We start from the raw sequence: 20,743 nt of genomic DNA, 5'->3' as shown, positions 1-20,743 counted from the left end.
GCTTGAAGTTTGATACCCTGAGAATTACATTTTAATTTATATCACAGGATTTTTTAATTTTTAAAATTTTTTCCATGCTAGAAACCATTCCAATTGTGAAAGTAGTTTCATTATTACACTGTTAATTTGTTTTTTTACATGGCTAATATTTAGCGATGAGGGACACAAATTATACATATTTACATGATAGATCTTTTAAAAGGAACTTAATCACGTTGCTTTTGTGGAAGAGGAAGACAAACCAACAACATAGTTCGATTTAAAAACTTTGTTAAATTTATCATTTTATTGTATTTCATATAAAGGTTATATTATGTACACTCTATTTAGATTTGTTGCTTACATCAAAAGAGTATATTATAAATAAGAAACTTTTGAAAATGGCACTTTCATTTAATATAAAAAATTTAACTGATATTTATATCCCCATGAAAATATACATTTGAAAAATTAAACGTTCTTTACAATGATAGGTGCAGTTGGACATTTCTTCTTCATCGATCAATAATATAAAAACAAGATAGTAGTATTGCCAAGTATTACTAAAATATTAGTCAATTGGACCACAGATTTGCCAGAAAATACGCCAAACATTTATAAATTTTCATCAAAATTTGGCACCCGGCTAGCATGTAGCCCTAATTAACTCATGGCAGCCTTGGGTAAGGATATGGGATTCCAGGCATCTGAAAAGAAAAGGTGTTGCTTCCATTAATACTTGAAAATACAAGTATTACACAAAGTACAAGTAAGGCATTATCAGATACATCTGTTAAATTATATGGCATAGTGTACTGAAGCTTAACAGTGGATAACTTAGTACCCTTCTCGGGGGTAAAATTTAATGCTTTTTCCTAATACTGAAGACTTTCCCAGGGCAAAATTCCCAATTTTTCAAACATATACGCTGTCAGCTGGTGACCATACATATTAATTACAAAATAACATATAGTAAGCAAAATAAATAGTGTCTTTTGCTTTAGAATGTGTAAATTTGGAATGTGGTCAAGTAATTCAGTTAAGCATAACATGAAGTTAATAATTTACAAAATAAAATTGCTTAACTTGAAAGGAGTAAAATTTACTCACTTTTAAGAAGATTTAATAATCATTAAATTATTTCATAGCTTAATTTGAGAATGCATACTTAGAGACAATTACCTTCAACTACTTTTATGGTTAATAGATAAAGGTCAAATTGATGTTTTTGAGAGTTAAAGAAAAGGGAAGCAATATGGATATCAGGGCAAAATTTTCCTTTTAAAAGTTTATTTTCATGATCTTTCTCAAAAAGATGATGCAGGATGATGATAAAATAATGAACATAAGCACAAATGCGTTCAGAGGGTTTTTATCGTTTAGCTTGTGATTTTTATACTAACAGTTACTTCATTGAAATTATGTGCCACACTACTTATTACCAATATTTATATTCTGCACAGTTGGGCAGTGGCATCTAATATGAATGCAAATAGCTAATAACTACTATTGTATACAATTATAACAATAATAGTAAATTATGATTTCTTTTTCACGCACTATGAAGTAGATTTTTTATTAACTTATACACCAAAATAAATTATATCATCTGCCCTCTCTAATCTATTTTACTTCGCCTCGGAGACCTTGGACGGCAAGTACATTAGAAGTAAAATAGCCCAGGGTATACCTTATATAAAAATGGTTACTTTCCCACATTTTCATAAGAATACATTTCTATGTAAAGACAAGTAAACAGATGAAATATTTCATGTAATTTTTAGTAGAATACAATTTGTTTCAAGTTATCTGATATGTTTAATGATTTTTGAATATATTAAGCTAGTTTTTACACTTTGATAATTGGACATGAAGTGACTTTTACAGTTAGTGGACTCCAAATAAGTTCATATATGAATAGAGAGTTAAGGAAAAAATTTTGGAATCCAACACCTGCACAAATGCAAAACATTCATCCAATAGAATATGCCTAAGAGCTAGTATATTGCTTTACATTGTCAGAAGTCAATAATATAACTACATTATAAAAAGGAACTATCATTATTCCCCATTCTTGAAATTAAAATTAAAATACTTCGCTTTTCCACATAGAAAAATTTTTATTTACGACCTAGGTTTCGTTATGGTATAACATCATCAGGTCAGACCTGATGATATTATACCATAACGAAACCTAGGTCGTAAAAAAGTTTTTATGCGGAAAAGCGAAGTGTTTTAATTTAAGTTCAATATGAAGAATTTCCACCAAGTGACGGCAGAAACTGTTTTATTCCCCATTCTTATTAAAAAAATTTAATGAACCTTCAATTCTCATAAGTTCTGAATAATTGTAAGCTGCATATATCTGCATAATGGATTAAATTTGGTGACAAAAGAGACCAAGATGGGAAGGGTATGGAAGACTCCTAATTAATGGGATGAAAAAGAAATAGTTATCCTATATAATAAAAAACCCAAGTTGAACCCCTCTACACACAAAATATGAAACCGTTGGGCTTTGCATTATGGAGACCTATATTGTGGGCTGTAAAATGCAATTTTATGGTTATAATCAAGAGTAAAACACATCACCAAAACCATGTGGCTGTTACCAGGTTGTGTAACTATATTGTACTTTTTGAACTTTTGGAGATAATGAATGGGTATAAAACATTGCCCATTAATAAATCATGAAAAAGCACGCTCTTAGGTTGCCTGTATTACAGGAAATTCATTACCTGATAACTACTGGAGACAGGGACTTATTAAGTTTGAACTTGGGAACCTAACAACTTAAAATCATCTATCAATCTGCATTAATTGCACATTTAAAGTGACACCTGAGCCTAAGCATGCTGTAATGAATAAACTGACAAAACCGAAAATACAGCACCTAGATGATATGTAAGAAAGACTGGGCTTGAAAATGGTTTCAGGGAATAAAATCTCCAATTCAAAATTACTTTGGCGCAATGTTATGAAAAGTTTTAATGGCCAATTCAGACAATGTGATATGCTCATTTTTACACCCACATCCCACACATAAATAAGTGAATTATTGACTTTGGTGTATCATATTTTAGCAGCTGCCTTCCTGATTCCAAATGATCTATCCGCCTACACTTTCAGTCTATGCTTGAATCTGCAAAGCGCATGAAATGTGGAGTCTGTATGTTCATTGTACACAGGATGATATAATTACGCACATGAAAATGGGTTTCATGACTTGTTTTCCAAGGGCATTCTTTGAATTTACACTTTAATCTACGAAAATAACTTTTTTGGCGAATCCCAGTTAATAGCAGATCCACTGAATGTATAAAGAGCAACACACTTTTACACATTTAGCAACACAGCTAAAACTTTTACACAGAGCAACACATTTACACTTATTTACTGATCTAAAAATGTCTCGTGGGGTTCTTTGATTAAATGCAGTACATATTATGATCTTATATAAGGTTATAGTATGTGAAAAAACCCTATTTAGACGGTATAAAACAGGGTTTAGAACCAATACTTTTCAATCCGTATGCTATTCTAAATAACCAGGAACATGGGAATCAAACCAAACCATCACTACTTTCCCAAACTCTCCCAATTACATATTTCCAGATGCAAGGTGCTTAAGGGCTGAAATGTGCTAAGTTACATGCATAGCAGTCATATTGGTTTGTTGACATGTTTCCAACATTCTTCAACAATACACGACTACACACAGTAAGAACACAGCATCTTTTCTTCCTCAAAAGCAGAAACCTGGCAAGTCACCAAGAAACCAGAAACATGGCAAGTCACACTACACTTAGATGATATATTAAAATATATTTCACATACATCTGAAATATCTTAAGGTCCTATGTATTATCAGTCAACCATGTAACTAGCCACATTAGATCTAAAACATTTGGGCCATTAATAGTTGAAGAAAAATTTCTGCTATTCCAGAGATGTGGAGATGAAGTAGAGGAAATGGTCTGCCATTCCAGATCTGATAATAAATCTACTTAAGGGTAGTATAAAGTTGGCTTAAAATTCAATCACTTCATCAATGCCCAATTTCAACCTTGGTATCATTGTGTCAGAGGAGATTTGAGCTACAATTGCTCAAGTCTTAAAAAGTTCACTTCAAAAGCTAAAAAATGGTTTTGAATATGTTCTCTAACTCTATATTTAACCTAGCACAACTGTTTCTCTGCTATGTCAAAGGTACCAATTTTACAAAATTAGTGGCAATTAGGTCATAATCCAGTAAATTATTGGTTGGAGACTGAGTTTTCAGCCTTAATGACTAATTATTTCTAAATTATGACTAATTCTAGCTATGAAAGTTTCTCATGGTTTTAAGTGAGGTAATGGCTGAATTATTGTAGTGAATTCACATTTTCCTTCATTTAAATTTGATTGTGACTATACTATTTCATTCTAGGTAAGCAAAATGGTAATTTAAAATTCAGTGATACTATTTATCTAAAATCATGCATTACAATACATGGGAAATATGTTAGGCAAATAGGATTTGAATGATAACTACAATGAATGAATTTTTTACTGTGAATCTCTAATATCTGATAGCACATCAGTCTATGACAGTTATTAATGTGGCTCCTATTACCTTTCATAGAATTTAAGCTACTATTATCCAGAATTTTAAAGGATGAAGTATCAAGTTCTAAATTCACCAAAGACTTGCAATAAAAAACTCCCCACATGAAAATGAATCCATTCCTTTCTTTTGTTGTTTAAACTCTCTAGTATACAATACTTACTGTGCCTCTTTATATGTAATCTTATTTAAATCATACCTATGAGGAGACTTAAATAATAATAATTAAATGTGTTAATTGTTATTCATATTTGCAAATCTTTCAAGTAAAACTCTTTTATAAAAATTATTTAAATTTACTTTTAGCAATGCCTCTTTCAATGGGCTTTAGACTAATACCATATTCATAATCATAGTAATTACCTTGAACATTAATTTCTAATAGGCTAATCTAAAATAAGTTGAAGAGTCCGTTTGAAAATCCCACATTCAGGGAACGTGGGCCATTTCTTTTTCCTGTGCCATTTGGTATTCCATGGAAAGTTAGTTACCAGATGTATGTATTGTCATTTAGATTGCATTCTGCACTTTTTTTTAAACATAGAACAAAACCATTGCTCTGAATATAGCTCTAACTAGCCTGTACACACTTCTAGCCTCTCCATGCCTAACCCTCCTCTATGGGATTAGGTGGTAGAAGCGACTCCATAGTCTCAATCTTGCCCCAAAATAATGATGAATATATATCTATCTATACTATAAAAACTTCTAGAGGTTCTTAACACAGCCCTACAACCTTGTACATGAATGCCACTGCCAAACTGACCGGGCACTTAAAAATGATGAAGGCAATGAAACTTGTCAAAAAATATCTGCAGGAAATGGTAAACCAGTTCCTATCAATGAAACAAAGCCACCACATGGAACATGATACCATACCACCTATAAATCTTACCTGGTATGGAACATGAGGAGGCAGCGGAGGCCTTTGAGCTGAGAATGGCATGGGATGAATCGCAAAAGGAGGCCTTCCAGGTCCTGGAAATCCATGCCTTATGATTGGAGGTGGGGGTCTTGAGAAGGCAGGTGCTGGAGATGCCACAGGAGGTATCGTGTAGCCAGAACTTTGGTATGGTGAAGCTGTAGGTGTAGGGAATGTACTTGTGCCAGGGGGAAACACTTGGGCGACCGCAGGTGGTGTTGTCCCAACCACACTTTGAGGGTACACAGGTGAGGAGGCAGTCGGTGATGTGGCCGTGAATGGAGGGGGCGGGTATGAATATGTGCCAGGGTAGACTGAGGTGGGGGGTGGAGGTGGGTTGGAAGGAGACTTTGGGGGAGGGAGGGCAGGGGGAGGAGGTGGTGGGGGTGGTGGAGGGGCATCCTCCTCTGGCTCAGGAGGTGGTGGAGGGGGGGGAGGATTTGACTTGGAAGAATTCCCTCCAGAACTGTTTTGAGATGAACTTTTCTTGGGTTCCTTCTCCATATATGATGATGTCACCTCCATACTTTTTGTTGTTGAATCTGCAACTTTGGTTGGGGTGGGTGAAGGCTTTGGGCTAGTCTTATCATTTGCTTCCCTTCCTTCTTTCCCTTGCCGTGGGTTCACATTTGGTAAATGTTCTTCTAATGCACTAATAAGAGCAATGAATGCTTTAACCAACTGAAATTAAAAGTTACAATTCATATAGTCACAAATAATGCATTTCTCACTAAATAAAGTCATAATAATAACAATAATAACTATTAGAGGATAAAACAGATTTTCGAATGGGTGCTAGGAGCCCATACTTGGGTTGCTGCTAAATCTAAATGATGAAAACACTCGAGATCCAAAACTATGTTTTACGAATCTTTGTGTATTCTTTATTTGAGTGCATTAAAATTTTAACCATCACAGAATACCATTATGCATGGCTAATTGGTACACCTATCTTTTGCAATAACTCAGTAGCAGGAGTGTAGTAGAATGAAGACAACACATGAAATACATTATTCAATTTTTTTTTCAGTTGGATGACTACAAAGCTGATTTTACTTTGCAAATTAAAAACTACATTTAGCCTATTACTATTTGATAAATAAAATAGGCAGTACATAAATTACACATAAAAACGCTCACTCAAAATCCTTAACTGCACTATGCAAACAATGTTATAGACTCAATCCTCAAATACGAACTCAAAAGTTAATCTTAAGCAAAAAAGTTTCCCATGATTTTTCATTGAAATGCTTGCCTTTTCAAGTTTGAACACAGGTCTGGCACCTTTGATGATTTGATTTCTTTTTCTTGTACCGTATAAACAGTTGAGTTTAAAGTCAAAGTATGCATTCTCTAGCTTTCAGATATGAGTTCAACTCCAGATATTGAAGTAGGCCAAACTTTAAGAGAGTACACTCAATGAAAAAGCAGGTTGCTACACAAGCGGGTTAGATAGTGTTGGATCTTAACTTCATCCTAGGGTCAATGCCCTGTAAATGATACTAAATAAAATGAAGGCACTGTGAGAGGGCTTGAAGCAGAACCATGTTCAATGTACAATTGGAGATCCTGTACATGAGGAACGCCTATGGATATGGGAAGATACCAAAATTACTACAATCTTGTAGAGCAGAGAGTAAGGAATCAGATGACTTTGCAAAATGTATCCAGTGGCAATTATTTGCCACATCTCCTCAATCTGGTATTAGAAAATTGAAAACACTACACTAATAATCTGAATGCAGCAATGAAAACTCAAGAGGCAAGTTCAAAGATAACCAAACAACAGCCATGGGTAATAATATGCCGTACTCTCATCCTATTAGTAGGTGATGGCACCAAGGGAAAAAAAATAACTGTAGCTTTTTCCTTGGTAGAAGAGAGACTACTGAGTGAGTCAAGTGAACTAATATGCCCGAGAAATTTCCTTAAGGAGTTTGATTAGGAGAAGTTTATCAGAGAGCCCTGTATGATGAAGTGACAAGTATTACTTCTGTAGCTGAAAACAATGCAAAAATTGCTTTGACCATAAATAAACATTTATCAGCTATTTATTAAAGTAAACATTGTTTTTGTTGCGTAAACTGCAAAAATAGGGTTTCATATTGGTGGAGTTACAGCAACAACAAGCTGAGGTCATTTGCGGAGTCATATTAGTTCACTCATGTTCTATTCAGATCTAAGAATTGATTTCTGGTAAGATTAGATAAAAAATTATTAAATTAATAAATATTTTGGCACCAAACAATGAATTATTTTTGGGTGAATCAAATTATAGTTTAGAGAATTATCCCAATTCAACTTGTTATAAATGGTATATAAATGATTCAAGATGAAGATCTAAAGTTGTTTTCAGATAAAGAAGATGCAAAGATTTAAATTTTGTTGCTCAGTAAGAGAATGTTAATATGTTAGAAAAAATGCATCCCACTTTTCTCCTCTCCAAACTGTACTACAAGTCACCATAGCACCATTACATAAGATACACTAAATTGTACATTAATTTAAACTGATACAAACATAGAAATTTATGTTAAAATATAATTAGAAACGTGTAGCCTTAATAAGGAAAAATACTAAAAAAATTGACAGATTTATCACAACATTTTCAAGACTGCCAAAATGTTGCCAATGGTGCAAAAACTTTCAGGTGTTTTATAGGGGTTTGGCACACAAACATGATTTTTTTTACAGTTGCACATAAGGCCATGGAACTCTCAATAATCAACAGAAAAAAACTACCAAGAAACTTAAACTTACGGGTGACATAAACATTATGCCTCCTACCTCATATTTAATTTTTTTTACCAAAATCAAACTTTGTTCTCAGCAAAGGTGAATAATACTCGGCTCTAAATAAATCATTCCAGGTAATGATGTTAAATTCTTTGACTTAACTAGTCAAACAACACCAAGTTATATTTTCTCTTCATGAATTGCTTCTTTCAATTTCAAGTCTCATTTGATCATGTACCAGCAAAATATATGCAAATAAATACCAAAATCAATACCTCCAAAAGATAGGGAGTTAAACTAATTTTCTCTTAGACTACAACATCTTCAACAATGCTCTGGGGGCACATGCAGTTGGTGGAATTAACATTTGAAATGGAGGAATGGGGAGGAGCAGGAAAGAAAATAATGTGACTGTAATCTAAAATTACCAATCCAAGGTTTAATGAAATGAAACTATGGCCAGTTTCTAACCCAAGCTACTTTTCCCAACACCTCTTAACTTTCACCTAATCCTGCCCAATCCCCAAATGCAACCACTGCTTACTAGTTCTAATATAAGTTAAAATTTAATTATCAATATAAACCACAACAACCATGAATTGATATACACACAGTAAAAAGAAAATTCGAAAATAGAGAACCCAAGTTTCTCTGAAGTCATTCTACAAATATTAATACACGAAAAGAATGAGGGATAGAATCATTTTTTAAGGGTGACATCCATCCAAAAATTGAATCCAATCTGGAGTCAGCAGTGATTTTAGGACATTGCAGCACTGCATTGGCACCTAACTACTATTTATCTACAATTCATGAGATCCAAATTTCTTCTTATCAAACTTTGACCTTAATACTAGCAATTCAATCAATGGTGGTTCAATATTACTAGATTTTTTATGTGATTAAGTCCTTCATGCCCCTGGGAGTCCAAGTAAGACTTAACACTAGAGAAATTGGTGGTAATGAGATGTTAGGGAATGTTAGGAATGGAAAATTGTTCTAGAAGTGTGGATAATCAATGGAATTAACAAACTTTAATGTCATTTATTGAGGAGAAGGATAGCTTACGGTACATAAATTGCATGGAATAGTAGCTTTTTGCATGGAACACTGACACAATGCATGATTCAATTTTATAACACTAAAAGGTAATTTTTCCAAAGAATGCATCAATTACTCGATTTGGGTTAACCTCTCCCTACTACTAGCACATAGTAGCTCACGTGTGGCATTTGTTTCTTTAATGCATTACTCACTACTTTCTGCACTCACAAGGAAACTATTGTTTTAATTGGGCGATCTATAAAGAATTATTTAAATTATTCCAATAGTCAATACATACATTGCAGTCAATTTCGTTAGCAACTAAACAGATGGATGAAAAGGGACTAGCTAGCTAGTGTCTCCATTATCAGTGGTCAAAAATGTGTACCTAGTATAAGTTGTCCAAAGTTGGATCAGACAAACCATCAGCTGAATAAAACTTTCTGAGGTCTCCTTTTTCCTCTCTGAAGTTTCTGAAAGTTTTTGATTGGCCTACTTAAATTAGGCACAGTAAGAAAACAAAAACAAATGAATGTTAAAAAGGTAGCACATGATATTCTTTGATTGGCTAAATAAGCCACAGAGGATTCAAAGCTTGCACAGAATATGTAAACACTATGGGCAATGTTCTTACTCCATACTGAATTACATGCGGTAATCAATGGCACAAGAATTAACAACGGAAGAAACAAAGGAGATTCATATTATGGATGGTCAAAATATAGAGATAATTTTGTTAACAAGTACAAAATGAGATTTAAATTATAATTTCTCTTAGAGTGCTAGTTTTTTCAAAATATGGCCAGCACAGCATTTATAAAACATAACATCATTCACCGCAAAACTGATCAAATGTTTCCCAAAGAAAATACACTTCAGAGGCGCATTACACTAAAGAGGATTACTACTTTGGTAAATTGAAAGGATCAACATTTGCCATCAGGAGCTTTGGAATACTTAATAAATATTACATTTCTAACGAGAAAAGTTATACAAAGGCATTTCCTCGCCAATTTTGGTATATAATTAATAGATGAAAATGAATTCAAAGAGAACAAGAAATTAAGCAATGGCGAATAACAAGTTCACAATTGGTGAACTAATCACGATTTTTGTTAGAGGCATTGGACTGCTTATAGAATCACGAATTTCCGATAGGCAAACGGTAAACAAAAATAACCTATGTAAGTCCTTTCAAACACTGCTCAGGGCAAAATGGAAATTGATGAAGAATATATATGACTTCCTTACAATTCACCATAACAAAATACTTTGACATCGATAACTTAATATAACAGAAGCAGGTTTAAATAGGAATAAATACCTTTTCAGCACTGCCAGCGTTCATATTCACTCTATAGTCCAAAAATGATTTAAAAAGCTTCAACGATACATTCATCGCTACCTCTGCATCTTCTTCGGTTCTAACAACACATTTTGACTGGAAATTAAACACACATGAATTGACAATGAAAACGGTGGTAACCTCAAAAGGCATTGTACACATATCATTACTGCGTGCTAAAACATACCAAACTAGCAACAAGAGCTCCAACAGGATTAGATGCAAGTGAGTTACCCTTTGTTTTGTTAGTTGATCTTGGTTTCCCAATGGGAGGTACACTATTACCTTCCTTAAGCAGATCGACCCGGATTCTGGAACAAATATACTCTTAATATTTTTAAGTGCACTTACTACTACTGCTACTTCACAAGTCATTAACTTTAGCCTTTACCTTTTACAGTGATCCCTGGTACTTGAAGAACGAGCTCCCGAGTTCATCTTATTATGAGAAACTTTCGCTGACTTTAAGGCATTAATACGTGCTTTCTTTGTACCTGAAAATATCATGTGTTTAAAATTACTGTATATTAAGGGCAGGGAAGATATCACTCTACACTTGTCCCTATTACTACTATTTACCATCTCGACTGTCCAATGAGTTTGACGAAGTGTGAGACATTGATCGAGAACATTTTCCCTCTGAAATGCTTTGTAACGTTCTTGCATTGGATGACGATAAACTGTGCGAAGGAGACTGGATCTCGTCATCTAGAAATATAGTACAACGATTGTTCTACTTTAACAAAGCATTGTGAATTCCTAATTTAGGATGAAAATTTATATTCAATTATAAATATTTTTTTACGTTATATTGCAAGAGACAAAATTCTTAATCTACTAAGGCATTAAGTTTATTTAGTTATAAGTTGTTTTACGAGAAAGTTTGTCTCCAGGACCCATTAGGGGTTAGCATTGGCAACTACTGACAGATAATACTACATATCAAATGATGAAGCGAGATTAATTAAGAAAATTCATTAGTTGCGAGGTTATTCGATCAGCTGCGACACGATAAAAGGAATATCAACGAGAAACAGGAATCACAGACTACATACCCGCCATTTTGTATTGAATTGAAGTTGTTGCGCTTTGCAGGATATGCACTGAAATAAGTTTTTTAAATTTATTCTTCAGCCACCGCCGAAAATTTAATGCTATGGATTATATAAATACAAAATCCATCAGTTAATGATATATTGGAATTGATTCTGAACACTTTTCGTAGTTTTTCGGTTCATGTATATTTGTCAAGTTACCGATGCATTATTAAAAGCGGGAATGTTGGTTAGCGTAGATGATTTCGGCAACTTCATTTATATTACTTATGCTTACCAATTATTTTCACTAGGGTAATTTTTAAAGGTTTACGCACAGTTTGACAGTTTTACCCTATGCTAATAAGAGAATTCTGTGATATTTATTCTGGAGGTGCTAATAATTTTAAATATATTACCGTCATTGTTATTTCATGGGTAACACACATTCTCGCCGAAGCATCCCTTTTCATGAAGGGGTCTTAGCAAATCAAACTTTAAGCGTCGAGCCATTCCATTCTTTTCGCGTAATTTTATAATGATGGTTCATTCTAATTGACCACCAATGGTTGGGAATCTGTGTGTAGTACTATTGTGGACGTCAAATGCATCCTTTTTTATCCTATGTTAGTTATCACAAAGGCCTGTGATATTTTGTGAGAACAATGCTGAATATGCAAAGAAATATTAATGAGGTAAATATTTGACCAGTTACTTATATATTGTGAATTATCAAAAGATTGTTGCGTACATCCTATGTTTTTCTGACAATTTTGCTAGACATTTCGATTTTATTAATATAAAATTTGTTGGTATATTTCTTCTAATATTATCTTATTGTTAATGTATACCTTATTTAGCAACCTCCACTAGTGCAGGCCGTTTTTCGGCAGGATTACAGCGAAGTGTACCATTTGCTAAACCAAGAGAAACATGGTGATGGTTCAATTTCCATTGTGAATGAGGACTGTCATTCTAAAATTCTTCTTCATGCAGCCGCCTTCTGTGGGGATTCCCGAATAGGAGAAATTTTATTGTCTGCTGGTGCACGAGTAAATGCAAGGGACAATTCTTGGATTACTCCTTTGCATAGAGCATGCTGTTCAGGGAGCAAAGTAAATATATTTCTGAGTTGATCAAGTTTTTTTTTCATATACTGTTGCCTATTTAAAAAGTTGGAATCTCATTGTTGGAGCAAAATATAATATTTTCCCATTGACACATTGATTTTCTCGTGTTTTATATTTATTCAATTTTGGTCTGTTCAATTTTCTAGGTCCAATTTGAAATAGCTGTTATAGTAAGATTAGGTCATTGAGATAAAATCACAGTACTATTTTTTATTAACTACTCAACAGCTGATGATTCATGCCTCACACTAATAAAACTACCCTAAATATGAATTTTAAGGGAATACCAAATATATTTAAAACGAACCTACTTTAGTTGTTCCATGGGTCCATTGATTTTAATTGTATAATTTGAGTCATGTTACATCGTGGAAAGCAACTCCATTATTTTTTTAATCCTCCATTATTATTACTCCATTATCAGTTTTAGATATCCATGCCCTGTGAAATTGATCCCTATTCACACCAAGAATGTCTAATTAGACTAGTAAATAGCATTAAAGTAATAAGGCGATTCTTCTTTATATCAATGTGTTTCAAGTAAATTTGACGAATTTGATCGTAATCACATTAAATTTACATGTTTGGCTATGGTTATATTAACATCTTTCAAAAAGCAGTATATAATTATAAATTTTACACATTTACATTGTTTATATATACCCTATATCCAACAAGAAAGTAATTAGTGCCAGCATATGTTAAATGAAAAAAAAATTTATTATTCCTTCCTATTTAAGTCATTACTTATGAAGACTGGAACAAAATTTATACAATATTCAAATAATATCACCCATCATTGGAACTTCTTAGGTTTATAATTCAATAGTTTGGTAAGTTGTTTGAATGTATGTCAACTCTTTAGGCTACTCAGGTTTATTTACCTCAGGTCTACATGATATGACATTTCGTAAACCTACAATACCTAACCTTAATTAGTTTGATGTTTCATAATTTATGAATAATATTTTTGAAGAAGGAGAATGAATTGAAATGATCCTTTCAAAGAGAATAGTGAGCTTTGAATTAATAATAATATTTAACTGCCCACTGACCATGCATATCTTGTAGGTAAAAAAGTTATGAACCTCTTCAACTAATTCTCCTCTTAAAATTGTTTGAATTAGTATTATGTAGTAAGGTAATTAACTTTACCAATTAACTTTTGTTTCTATGTAACAACCTACTTATTACTCACTTCGAGGTCAATTAATATTTGTCAATGTTAGTATCTATCAATTAATAATGCTATTTTGTAGGTTCCAGAAAATTTCTTATTTGTCTATATATTACTTGACTTGGGTGTGTGGCAAAATTATTTACTAAAATATGTGTGTTATAATGCACTTTACTCTTCTAGATTTCCTCGTGCCGACCTCTTGAAAACTTTGTGCAATTTCCTTGCGACACTTGATGATATATTCTCATCATTATGTAATATAACTGTGAAATTCTTTGAAGGTGCAATAAATTGATGAGTGACTACAACCGACAAATAGTTTATCAGAAATAGCTCATAGAATGGCATAAAAGTGCTCTTTTCTGCCATTGAATTTGATAACCTATGTGTTTATGTAAAGGTGGTATAGCAACACTTATTCACTGAAGGCAATGGAAAATTAATAGTTTCGACTCAGAATATGGAAATAAATGGAAAACCACCACATTGTTATCTCGAGGAAAACAGCAATTCACCACTTCTCTTTTATTAGTTCATTAGTAGACATTGTGGAACCTTAATGACAAAAATTCCCATTATATTAATCTCCCATTTGAATATTTTTTGGGACTCCTTTTTTAAAATTTCATTGTACATTGGTGAAGATATTAATATGAAGGGGATTGGAATGTTGCAGTGGCTAAGGTACTGGCTTCCCACCCAGATGGCCCAGGTTTGAATCCCGGTGGCTACAGATATTTTTCAGTGGTATCCCGATCCCTTCTTGAGTTGCTTTGCGGAGAGCACTTTGAGTGAGTACGCAGGATGGGAAGCTAAGCTGTGGACCCCTTGGTGCCTTTCGTTAAGAGTAAATGCAAACGCCTGGTTCTTTCCACCTTTTATCCTTTCCTGTTCATCTCAAATGATGCAAATTTCCTCAGCTGTCAGTCGCCTCCCATGATAACTACTACTACTATTCAGATGAAGTATTAAAGATGCCTATTATGGTAAAGTACACAAAAAAGGCAATCAAAGGAGAGTAGAATTTGATTATGGTAGGAGAATAGGGTGTCTTCGAGTCCAAGAAGGAAACATGATCAAATATATGAATCTGCTGAGTGAAAGATGGGAGGGGATGATATATATTGGTATCTAACAGAATTTGTTGTGATCAACAGTTAAGAAATTGATACAATCACCGCGGAATGATTAAAATTTTCTAAGATGGAGATCCCAAAGTTAATTAATTACTCTGTAGCATTTATGTAGCTGAAAAAAATAACATTATACTCTCAAAAGAGCAGGATTATCCCTTTATCCAAGGGACTTTGAATGCAAAATCAACTTGCTTGTGCGCATCTTGAAAATTTTGAGAAGAATTATTTTGAAAACGTGACCTAAGAATTGAACTGAGCTAGAAAATGATGTAAACAATCTTCCGATTGATAATGCTGAAGGATGGGTTTTGAATTTTATCCTGTAGCAAAAATTCTATATTGCTTGGTTTTTTGTAAATAATAAGACTTTATTATGATTTTGCTTTAAAATTGTTGTGAGCATATAATAAATATTAATCTGTGCATAAGAAATTCATTACTTTTGTTGACATAGTATTGGAAATTTTTCTCACCTTTTGAATGATTTATATCTTAGGAGATGGTGGAGCTGCTTTTGAACCATGGTGCAGATGTGAATTTAAGAGATCATTTATGGCAAACACCGCTACACATAGCTGCAGCAAATGGTTCTGTTCCATGTGCCAGTGTTCTCCTATCCGATTCATCTACTGCCAGTATCACAGACCGGGGTGGTCGCACTGCTTTGCACCATGCTGCCTACAATGGACATTTAAAGGCAAGAGGGAATTGGTACAATAAAAGAAACGTATATATAAAAGAATGTATGTATATATATATATTATATATATTATAAATATATATATATATATATATATATATATATATATATATATATATATATATATATATATATATATAATATTATATATATATATATATATATATATATATATATAATATATATTATATATATATATATATATATATATAATATATATTATATATATATATATATAATATTACCTAATAATATATGCATATATATATATATATATATATATATATATATACACACACACATATATATATACATATATATATGTATATATATATATATATATATATATATTTTATTAGGTAATCTACCGGTTAAAGTAAGTTTCTGGATGGACATAGCTCCTAGATAAACATTTTGTGACTCCTAACAAAACACAAAATCCAGCATCCTATTCTATATCAGGTCCCTCTTCATCTCTCTGACTACTTTCTTCCTCCCTTCATCCCGTCCAACATCCCTATCCTGTTCCTTCCCTTTCCTTGTTTGCCTAACATTCTCCCCTCAATTACAGTCTTCAACATCCCACTGCCGGCCAATACCCCCTTCATCCACTTTTCCTGCCTCCATAGGATTTCTCCCAACAAACCCCTCTCTTCGTCCACCATACCAAGTACTTCCTCATTTGTTATCTTCTTGGTCCATTTCCCCCTCTCCATTCTTCTCCACACCCACATTTCAAAAGCCTCCAGTCTAAGTCTATCCTCCTGCTTCAATGACCATGTGTCTGCGCCGTAAATAGCTACGCTCCATATCAACAAAGTTCTGGATGCACAATATACATAAAGTGAGCATTATCAATGGCAAAATACAGTAATTTATTTTTAATAATGTCAAAATAAAATATGTGAAATATAAAAAAATTTTATCCCCTTGCCAGCATAAACTATTAAATAAGTATGCTTTTATCTATTGTAGAACTCCAATTGTAAAAGTATTCCTTCATTAATCAGGTTATAAGATCTTTTTGACGTTGGAGGAGGAGGAGAATTGTTTTTATCTCAATAGCTCAATTGTAAACAAAAAATGGTACCTTGTGGGAAACCTTTTGGATTAATGTTGGTTTGTACTCTATTATATGTGTCATGTTTCCTCGAGTATCATAATAGTGAAATTAAGAATGTTTTGGAAATAAGTGGGGCTACTTCCTTAAAAATTAAGTAAAATGGAAAATGTATAGGTGGGTTACGGGAGTATTCCTAGGGATTAAGAGTGAGGACCTCCATGGATCTATAGGGGTACTCCACAAATAACTTTCACCTTTGGAGAGGGAAAGCTTTAATGGAATAACTATGTAACTATCATTGCCCCAGAAAATGATAGCATATATGGAATGGGAATTAATGTTGGCAAAGTAGATTTATGTAAGCCTGTCAATGGAGACAATGCTCATCAAAAAAGATGAAAATTTCAGTAGCCGTTTTCCTCATGACCAAGTTAATGTTTTTTATTTATTTGAGAATTGCGTTGCAATTAGGTGATTTTCCTGGTAGAAACGGTCAAGTTTGGTCAATGATCACTCTTACAACGAATAAGACATACATACACGCACTAGAAAAACAGATGGGAGGCAAAATATTCTTACATACAATGACACTTCCACATCACACACAAACAAACTTCCAATCACGTACAAAATGCCGTCCACATCACATACACACTACATTTTAATAACTACAATGAAGTTTATCATCCAGTGGATGCTTTACATTTATTCTTAAAAACTTCTAAAATTGGATGGAAAGGACTCAAACAAACCTCCAGGCAGCTGGTTCCAATCAGTAATAGTTCTATTTAAAAAAGAGTATTTTTTCATATTTATTTTTTGCGTTCTTATTTTTACTTTGAAACTATGGTCGTTTTTTCCCTTAAAGTTAGGCCCACGCTTCGTACTTTTTAACAATTCTTTACATCGTGCCTAACCTACTCCATTTTCTTCTATTTTGCGAACTCTCCCAGTTCAGTATGTCTAACATTTCTGTGGCACTATCAGTTCTTTTGTACCTTCGGAGTACATATCTTGCTGCCTTTCTTTGAACTTTTTCTTTTCAATATGTCCTATCTCATATGGATCGCATACTATGGATGAGTATTCTAGGATAGGGATAACCAGTACCTTATATGCTTTTAAATATCTCATTACCCAATGCAGTACTTTAAATGCCTTGTCAATTTATTTACTTGGACTCCCCGCCCAAGCTCCCTAGTTAAGTAAATGCCTAAATATTTGCAATGACTGCTACATGGGATTTTTTCTCCAAAGAGGGTGTAAATTTCCTTTTCTGCATTCTTTTTATTTGAAAAATGTATATGCTTACTCTTATTTACATTAATGTCCATGAAAGATCCGGTGCTTTCCCGGCGTATGAGTTGGGTGAATTCTTCTTGGGTCTTCCACCAGGTCAATGGCTCCATAGCTGCTGACATTTCGATTCCCGACTCGGTCATCGTCATCAGGGCTTCTGATTGCCGTTTCGCCAAAAATGTCCAATATATATACCTGCCTCCCCGGCTCAGGTGTCATCTGATTGGTCCCCAGACCCACTGTCGTGATTGGCCAAGCGTTCTTGTTTCCCTGATGCATTTCAGAATGGGTTTCCAGGTGTTGCTCAGATGAAAACCTGAATCCCTATTGAAATTTTTCTTTTGAAGGCGGATCTCGATGGCCTCCTTTACCAGCCGATCCCAGTAGCCATGTGCGCGGCAAAGTAATTTCGTCTTGTCCCAGTTGATGGCGTGGTCTCAGCTGATGCTGTGTTCGGCGATGGCCGATTTTTCCAGCTGTGCCAGTCTCAGGTGTCTTTTATGTTCCTTCATGAGGGTTTCAATCGTGCGGCCTGTTTCTCCAACATAGACCTCGCTGCACTCACTCCGGGAGTCTTGAGGCCAATCGGGTCCTTCACATTGACCAGCTGGTGCCTTATTTTGGCTGGTGGTACGTGAATAGTGGTGATGTTGAATCTCCTTAGTATGCTGGATATTTTTCCAGAGACGGTGGAGAAATATGGCAGGCAGGCTGTGGCGAGCGGTTTCTCGTCTGTCCCCTCTCCTTGTCTTCTGCCTTCCTCTTCGGCCCTTCTGACGGCCAGGAGGATTTGCTGCTCACCGTATCCGTTCTGAAGGATCGTCCTCTTTAGATGTTTGATTTTGGCCGGTAAGCTCTCCTTGTTGGCTACCACCTTAGCCCTGTGGATCAGCGAAGATAGGACGGCATCGCGCTGAGCAGGATGGTGGTGGCTGTTACCGTTGAGATAGAGATCAGTGTGGGTGGGTTTGCGATAAACGCTATGCCCCAGCCCTCCATCTCTTTTTTGGTGGATTAATATGTCAAGGAATGGGAGGCGATGGTTTTTCTCTATCTTTATGGTGAAGCGGATGTTCAGATGCTGGTTGTTCATATGCTCTAGGAAGGCGATCAAGGTGTTAAGTCCATGGGACCAGATTATAAACATGTCATCCACGTATCTGAAGAAACACTTAGGTCACATCGGAGCTGAGTTTAGTGCCTTTTCTTCAAAAGCCTCCATGAAGAAATTAACGATGGCCGGAGACAGCAGGAATCCCATGACTACTCCATCTGTCTGCTCGTAAAACTTCCCGTCGTAAAGGAAATATGTAGACATTAAGACGAGGTGAAAAAGTTTAACAGTCCAACTGTCGAATCTTCTTTCAAGGAGAAGCAAGGTGTCAGCAAGCGGGACTTGGGTAAATAGAGACACTACGGCGAAGCTGACCATGATGTCGTTTGTCTCTAATTGAATGCCTTCTAGGGTTTTAACGAATTCCGCTGAGTTTTTAACATGGTGCTCACATGAGCCCACGAACGGCAGAAGGATGCCTGTTAGGTGCTTGGCCAGGTTGTAGGTGGGTGATCCTATGGCACTCACAATCGGGCATAACGGTGTCCCCTCCTTGTGCACTTTCGGTTGTCCGTACATCCTGGGAAGAGCGGGGGCTGGAGGCTGTAGTTTCCTGATAGTCTCAGTAGGCAGGCCAGATATCTTCATCAAAGCGGTAGTCTTCCTCATAATGGCGTCAGTGGGGTCGTGGGGCAGATGCTGGTAGGCTTAATCTTAGAGAATATCCCGGATTTTTAGGTGGTAGTCTTCGGTTTTCATCAGTACTGTAGCATTTCCTTTGTCTGCCGGTAAGATGGTGATGTCCGTATTTCTTTGTAAAGCGTAAAGAGCAGCCCGCTCTTCTCTCATGAAGTTGGGTTTAGGTGGCACGGCCCTTTTCAGGACCAGAGAAATTTCATTTCTCACTGCCTCAGCTGAGTCTCCTGGAAGTTTCCTGACTGCCTGTTCTATGCTTCCAATGATGTCACTGTGGGGATTGTCCTAGGTGCTGGGGCAAAATTGAGCCCCTTGGCGAGGACTGATGAGGTGGCTTCATCGATAGTCTGGTCCGTTAGGTTTACCACCTGGCGGCTGCAGTCCAACGGGGTGACATGGGTCTTCCTGTTAGATAATCGGCCAAACTTCTCCCTTTGTCTCTCGGTGTCCTTCCATAGGAGGAGGTCTCCCATGGCGGTCGTGGCAAGATCGATATGCTCCCAATCCAAAGGCAAGAGGGTTGTTGCAAGGCGTAGGTGGAGTGCCAACAGCTTCCTCACGTTGTGGTCAAGGGATCGTCTCTTGTGTTGAATCCATTCGCGGATCAAGGCTGGGCCAGTCCGTCGGAGGATGCATTGAGCAGCTGTAGATTTCACTGTTGACTTCAATTGGGCAAACTTTGGGATGGCTTCCTCGTCACGGCATCTCAGAAGGAAGGCCGAATCCAATGGTAACGAATCCGACTTCAACAATAATTTATCGTGAGGCACTCGGTCGAAAGTTGCCGAAAAATCAACAATTACTGCATCAACATCCTTT

General features: G+C 35.3%; 2 protein-coding genes across 2 annotated transcripts in view; one reads left to right on the top strand and one right to left on the bottom strand.

The window, feature by feature from the left end:
- Positions 1 to 87: 87 nt before the first annotated feature.
- On the bottom strand, positions 88 to 11,615 carry LOC139686362 (uncharacterized). The gene is made up of 7 exons (XM_071583548.1): positions 11,508 to 11,615; positions 11,212 to 11,340; positions 11,024 to 11,126; positions 10,820 to 10,943; positions 10,612 to 10,728; positions 5,481 to 6,188; positions 88 to 686 (listed from the first exon to the last, which is right to left on the bottom strand). The coding sequence occupies exons 1-7, from the start codon at positions 11,530 to 11,532 to the stop codon at positions 648 to 650; spliced, it is 1,245 nt and encodes a 414-aa protein (XP_071439649.1). The 5' UTR covers positions 11,533 to 11,615; the 3' UTR covers positions 88 to 647.
- A 324-nt stretch (positions 11,616 to 11,939) lies between these two features.
- The window catches only part of LOC139686406 (serine/threonine-protein phosphatase 6 regulatory ankyrin repeat subunit B-like), a 65,010-nt gene continuing 56,206 nt past the window's right edge, over positions 11,940 to 20,743 (top strand). Inside the window, exons 1-3 of the mRNA XM_071583599.1 lie at positions 11,940 to 12,361; positions 12,527 to 12,781; positions 15,609 to 15,809. Coding sequence (XP_071439700.1) covers positions 12,332 to 12,361; positions 12,527 to 12,781; positions 15,609 to 15,809 — 486 coding nt within the window. The 5' untranslated portion in view covers positions 11,940 to 12,331. The remainder of the gene's footprint in view (positions 12,362 to 12,526; positions 12,782 to 15,608; positions 15,810 to 20,743) is intronic.

Source organism: Hetaerina americana, unplaced genomic scaffold (genome assembly GCF_022747635.1).
Source record: "Hetaerina americana unplaced genomic scaffold, ioHetAmer1.1.p SCAF_14, whole genome shotgun sequence".
Classification (NCBI taxonomy): domain Eukaryota; kingdom Metazoa; phylum Arthropoda; class Insecta; order Odonata; family Calopterygidae; genus Hetaerina; species Hetaerina americana.
This window is presented reverse-complemented; position numbering and strand designations above follow the sequence as displayed.

Bases quoted from the DNA above. Each gene is read 5' to 3' on its own strand.
- LOC139686362 (XM_071583548.1), bottom strand. From the start codon at position 11,532: ATGGGTCCTGGAGACAAACTTTCTC. The intron at 11,127-11,211 runs GTAAATAGTAGT...TGATATTTTCAG, and splicing joins CTCATTGGACAGTCGAGATG to GTACAAAGAAAGCACGTATT. The intron at 10,729-10,819 runs GTATGTTTTAGC...TTTAATTTCCAG, and splicing joins GAGCTCTTGTTGCTAGTTTG to TCAAAATGTGTTGTTAGAAC.